The following is a 6,000-nucleotide window of genomic DNA, read 5'->3' as shown; positions in this document are numbered from 1 at the left end:
GGAGGCAGTAGGGAGTATGTAGGAGGTTGTCTGGAAATATTGCTGCTATTACTGCCACTTCCCTTAATCTTTCAAGCTGAAAACAATTAAGAATTTACTTTGTTTTCTCTTTATCGCCTTTTCCCTTCCCTGACCTTTAATCAATGTCATCAGCTTTTTCTCATTTACAGGACCATGGTTCTAGATTTGGAAAGGACTTTAGAGCTACAAAGGATTGTAGAGGTCATCTATGCCAAACTCTCCATTTTACAGATGAAGGAACAGAGCCCTCCAAAAATTAAATGGCTTATCCAAGGACACAGAGATCATGATAAAGCTGCTTTTCATACTCAGGTCATCTGACATTAAAGCCATTTCTCCTTCCACTGTATTATATGCTGCAATACACTTTTTTTCCCCCTGATGGACTTCTCCCTTTTTTCCCCTCACAAGTTCATGATTCCTACCTCACCCACTGACCTATAGATTCACATATTCATTTATCTGTTCTTTCATGCAAAAAAAAAAGCTAATTTAAACACATGTGTGTCTAGTCCTATACTAGTCTACAGGAGAGTTCAACAACAAAAGGCCCAGAAATCGAAGAGTTTACAATCCATGGATTTCCATTGTCCCCCTAAAAGTGTTTTAAGATGGCATAGGTTATTTTATATGAAAAATCCTGTTATTGATAGGAGGATATTTAGAAGGGCTGTGCCCAAGAATAGCACAGAAATGTACACTTCCAAAGTTAAGTGAAGTACAACATAGGTAAACTAGTGGATTGGAGGTGGAGATTCCCGCTTTGGGAATCTGGGGGGAAATAAGGGAAGATAGCAATGAGGCAGAAAAGGTAAATATGTCTATATGTAATTAAGAATATTTGGTTTTGAATGCTGACCTTGGATAAATCATTTAAGCCTCTAGTAGCCTCAATCTTCTCACTGTAAAATATAAAAATAATATAATAATATAATGTATAGCAATAATAATAAAATAATAATGTCTGTGACATCTCATCTTTTAAAGGATCAAACAATATAATGTAGGTAAAGTGAGCCTTAAAGCGCTATCTAAATGTTATTATTTTGGGTTTTTTCTTTGGGAGAATAGGTGGAGTGGGGAGAGAAGCTTAAGTGGGATTTTTTTTTAAACCCTTAACTTCTGTGTATTGGCTCCTTGGTGGAAGAGTGGTAAGGGTGGGCAATGGGGGTCAAGTGACTTGCCCAGGGTCACACAGCTGGGAAGTGTCTGAGGTCGCATCTGAACCCAGGACCTCCCGTCTCTAGGCCTGACTCTCAATCCACTGAGCTACCCAGCTGCCCCCAAGTGGGATGGTTTTTATGGAAGTTTTCGGGAGGCCTGAGTGGCCACACTGGCTCCCAGGGCATTCCTGCCTAATGGAAAGCTAACACTTTCGCAAACTTGTAATTTACAACCAGTGAGAGTTTTCTCTGGATTTTAGCGTCTCCCTGTGGCGGACGAGCGACAATGTTAATGTTCAGTTCGTAGGCCTGAATAAAGTTTTCTTCTTCAAATAAACAGGAAGTGCGTGCCAGGCCCGGGGCACGCTGGGCCTTCCGGGATGAGGGAGAAAGCCGGTGGCTGCGATGAGCGATATAGTGGAGAAGACCTTAACGGCGCTGCCGGGCCTCTTTCTGCAGCACCAGGCAGTTGGAGGCTCTGGGGTGCCCAGGGTGTCCGTTTCCTCTCGGCTGGGCAGCCTTATCCGCAGCATCACCGCGCTCACGTCCAAACACGTAGGTGGCCTTGAAGGGGAGGTGGGGCTAGGGGGCGGCTCCTCGGCATCTCCCTTCAGCTAGGGCCCTCTCCTTTAGTCAGGGTCCCTCCGGATTAGCCTTCAGCCGCGTAGGGCTCCAGATAACCCCCTCAGCCAGGGTCCCCCAGGGACGCTGCCTAGCTATGGCTAGGCACCTTTAGTGAAGGGCCCCCCGGGATACCCCTCAGCCGTGACAGGATCACTGGGAATCCCTCCTCACGCAGCGCCCCTCCCGGGATACCCCTCAGATAAGGCCCATTCCCTGCGTCCTATGATCTCCCCTCTTCAGGAAGGGCAGCGCCCTCAGCTCATGGAGTGGGATGGTCATGCTCCTCCTAGGCAGCGGACGACCCAGCTCTTACTCAAGTTACATTTGACTCTGAGCTTCCCGAGGCGGGGACAGTTCGACCTTTGTATGGGCTTAGAGACAGGATTTGGACCCGATGCTCCCTAATTGCTAGTTGACTGATTCCCCTCTTGAAGTCTCTTTCTATATGTACTGCTGGGGACAAATTCAGTTTGAGGATTGTTTCTGAAGGGTCCACAAAGCTGACAGAATGTTTGAAGGTCTTCTGGAGAGTATGTATGTGGGCAAATGTGTGTGTATATGTGTATATATTTTTGACTTATGGAGGAAAGTACGACTTGATAATAATAGCTATCGTGTACATACCACTTTAAGATTTACAAGGAATTTTAGGGATGTCATCTCACTGATCCTCACAACAACCCTGTGAGGTAGGTGCTATTTTCCCAATTTTTACAGATGAGGAAACTCAGATTTCTGTGGCAACTATTCACACACCCCCTCCCGCCCTTCACCTTCCTTTTGTGAGTTGTTCCCCCATTAGATTCTAATCTTGAGGGTAAGCATTGTCTCTCCCCTCCCCCCCTTTCTCCTTATTTCTGTTCTCATTGCTTAGCACAGTGCCTGGGACTTAGTAGGCAATTAATACATATTTATTGAATTTAATTGAACTGAGGTTGAGAAAGATTAAGTGATTCGTAAATGATAAGAGCTTCAGACAAGTTTTGAATTCTGGGCTCCCTAGTTCTTAAGTCCAGTGTTCTTTATTTCCTGATTCCCTAGGTACAGGATAGCATACAATGAGGGCTAAGTAGAGAAGTAAAGTGAGCTAGGAAAATTTGAGGAGGAGGAGATTGCTTTCATATGAGAGAAGGCTATAGATCAGGGAATACTTCTTAGTGTAAGTGACATCTTAGGAAAAGAAGATGAGGGCAGAGAGTCTTCTTTGCAAAGATGGGAAATTATAGGCCTTATGGTATAGTGGATAGAGTGCTAGACTTCCACTCAGGAAGACCTACTTCAAGTCCTGTCTTAAACATAAATTGTCCCTATGACTCTGGATAAATTATTTACCCTTGCAATATTCCAAGAAAATCCAAGATTGTAAATTGGAGAATAGTCTCATCTATATTGATATTTGAGGATTTCTTACACCAATGAAATCACAAGTCTAGACCAAATGGCATACATGAATATATACACAAATATATAAGCATTGTACATTTAATAACTTTTATAAAGTGCTTTACAGTTACCAAACTGCTGCAATATATACTCATGTGTTTTCTCTTTGGAGACTCATAATAATCCTGTGAAGTAGGCATTCTTATTATCCTCATTTTACAGATGGGGAAAAATGATGTCAAGAGAGGTCGAGTGACTTTAGAGTCACATAACTTGTAAGTTTCTGAGTAGAATTTGAACTCAGCTTTTCCTGATTCCAAGTCAGCATGCTTACCTATTTGCAATATCTACCTGCCAAATGTACATAGAGCATGAATCTTCCAGTATTGTTGTGAGGACCAAATGAGATAATGTTTGCAAAATACTTTGCAAATGAAAAAAATTCTAAGTATCAGTTATTATTTATTAATAATTATTTTTCTTTTCATCTTAGTTCATTGAAGTTCAGATAGGAAAGGTCATTGTTATCCTGCTATTCTTTTTGTGCATTGTTCTGTGAACCATTGTGCAGATGACTAGAGTAACTTTTTTGCAATTTGAATAAAAATTTTTGAATGTAAATTCATCTTTAGGCTGACTGAAAGTATTTTTGGGGCAAATACAGTAACAGACAAGATAGCAGAGATGTGTTTTCATCCTATCTGTACTTGATTATTATTTCTTCTGCTAGGTATCAATATTTTGAAATTTTTTTATTCTAAATAGTTTGGAGTATTCAGTATGACTATAGTTATTAAAATATTGCTTATACATTTTTCCAGATCATATTAGGTCTGGGAGATTGTAGGTAACAGATTTGTTTGTGGTGATTTGCCTGTTCTAATACAGTTTATTTGTATTCTCACAAATATTCTAAGGTCTTTGTGGTATTATGATTGATCATCTTTTAGTTTGTAGAAGATAATGGGCTTCTAATGTATAATTCTGGCCATTTGATTATATCTTAGTAGGCATTTGGTAGATATTAAAGCATTATTATGATTCCAGGATAAAATTGGGGAACAGCTAATGGTTTTATTTTACTGGAACATAAAATAAGCATGTGAAGGTGGGGAATAATATGTCAGATATGTCTGGAAGAATAGGTTGGAGCTAGATTGTGGAGGACCTTAAATGCCAGATTAAGTAATATACTTTTTATTTTGTAATAGGGAGCCAATGAAGATTTTTTTTGAACAGGAGAATATTGAGGTCAGACCTTTGCATTAGAGATGTTGTTTTGGCTGCTACCTGAGAGATGGTTTGGTGAGGGGAAAGAGGAACCAAGGATGTCAATTAGACTATTAAAATACCTCAGATGAGAGATGATGAGATTGTAAATTGTCACACATAATAATGTGTGGAGTACTTAGTTGAGGGATCTTTTAAGCCATCTAGTAACTTATTAGGTAAATAAAATGAAAGGATCTTGGATCTTGAAATTTGCTGATGAACAGCTAACTGAAGTTTTTAGATAGTGGACAGGTATAATGTGCTTACTAAATGCAAAAAGACTGATAAATGCTAAATGCAAGTTGTACAAGTATGAGCCAAGTTTTAGGCATTTATAAACTAAAAAATTATTTTGCTAAAAAATTTGTTTCATTATTAAATTATTATTAATTATTAATAATTCTTCACTGAAGGAATGTTGTAGTAACTATTAAAAAAGGAGGCCTAGAAAAGACATTAATTCTGTCTGTTTCACACCCCAAAATCATTATTTAAGGAGTTGATGATTGTAGTGAATTATTGCTCTTTACTCAGTTGTTTAATACTATCTCATTCTGTACTGACCCTTCTCAAAGTGGAGAAAACATTATATCCTTCTGCATTTGTTGTTAACAAAAACGAATAGATTCTGTAGAGCAAAATATAACCTTTAGAGTTTTCTTCTGGCGCAAAGTTGTTTATGCATATGTTATCCTTTATACATGTAATGACTGGTAACTATTTTAAGCTAGTAGACTTAGGAAACAAAGCATAGAACAGGGGATTCTTTCTCACCAAAGGTATTTGCTATTTTTGTGGAGGTTCTATGTAGGGTTATATATATTTCTCTCTCTCTACATATATATATGCATATATATTTACATATACACACATATATGTATGTATGTTTAGACTTCTAAATATATAGATCTATATATAGGGTTCAAGGGGGATAGGGGTTCAGTGGAGATGGTGAGGTCCTAAAGATGCACCTCTTTATGGATCACATTGTGCTGACTATGTCAAGCCCCAGAATATTACAGGCTTCCTTAATGAAGTCCATGATTACTTGAAAGAATTTGGCATTTTATAATTCATATGGAAGAATTAAATGAAGGAAAAATGTATATTGTCTAGACTGGGCCATAGAGTTGGATGGCCAGTCCATTGAATTGGTAAATCAGTGCATAAATGTATGATAGTATTAGTGTCAAAGAACTGGAAACTATGGGTGTGACTTAAGTTGGGTAATGGTTAAACAAAGTATAATATATGAACATAATGGAATACTACTGTGGTGTGAGAAAAGTTGAAATGGTACTGTTTCAGAGAAACCCAAGAAATGTTATATGAACCAAGGGAGGAGGATGTGAGCAAAACCAGAACAATTTATGGTATTAAAAAAACAACAGACTTTAAAAGACTTAAGAACTATGATGAATGCAGTGACTATGATTGTGAAGGCCCAATGAAGAAGAATGCTTTCCACTACCTGATAGAGAATGATGAACTAAATATACAGAATGAGACACATATTGTTGAAAGTGGCAATTTGGTT

At 38.6% G+C, this 6,000-nt stretch overlaps 1 protein-coding gene across 1 annotated transcript in view; it reads left to right on the top strand.

Moving 5' to 3' along the window:
- The first annotated feature begins 1,589 nt into the window (after positions 1-1,589).
- The window catches only part of AP4E1 (adaptor related protein complex 4 subunit epsilon 1), an 89,099-nt gene continuing 84,688 nt past the window's right edge, over positions 1,590-6,000 (top strand). The window contains exon 1 of the mRNA XM_044665167.1: positions 1,590-1,739. Coding sequence (XP_044521102.1) covers positions 1,590-1,739 — 150 coding nt within the window. The remainder of the gene's footprint in view (positions 1,740-6,000) is intronic.

Source organism: Gracilinanus agilis, chromosome 2 (assembly GCF_016433145.1).
Source record: "Gracilinanus agilis isolate LMUSP501 chromosome 2, AgileGrace, whole genome shotgun sequence".
Classification (NCBI taxonomy): domain Eukaryota; kingdom Metazoa; phylum Chordata; class Mammalia; order Didelphimorphia; family Didelphidae; genus Gracilinanus; species Gracilinanus agilis.
This window is presented reverse-complemented; position numbering and strand designations above follow the sequence as displayed.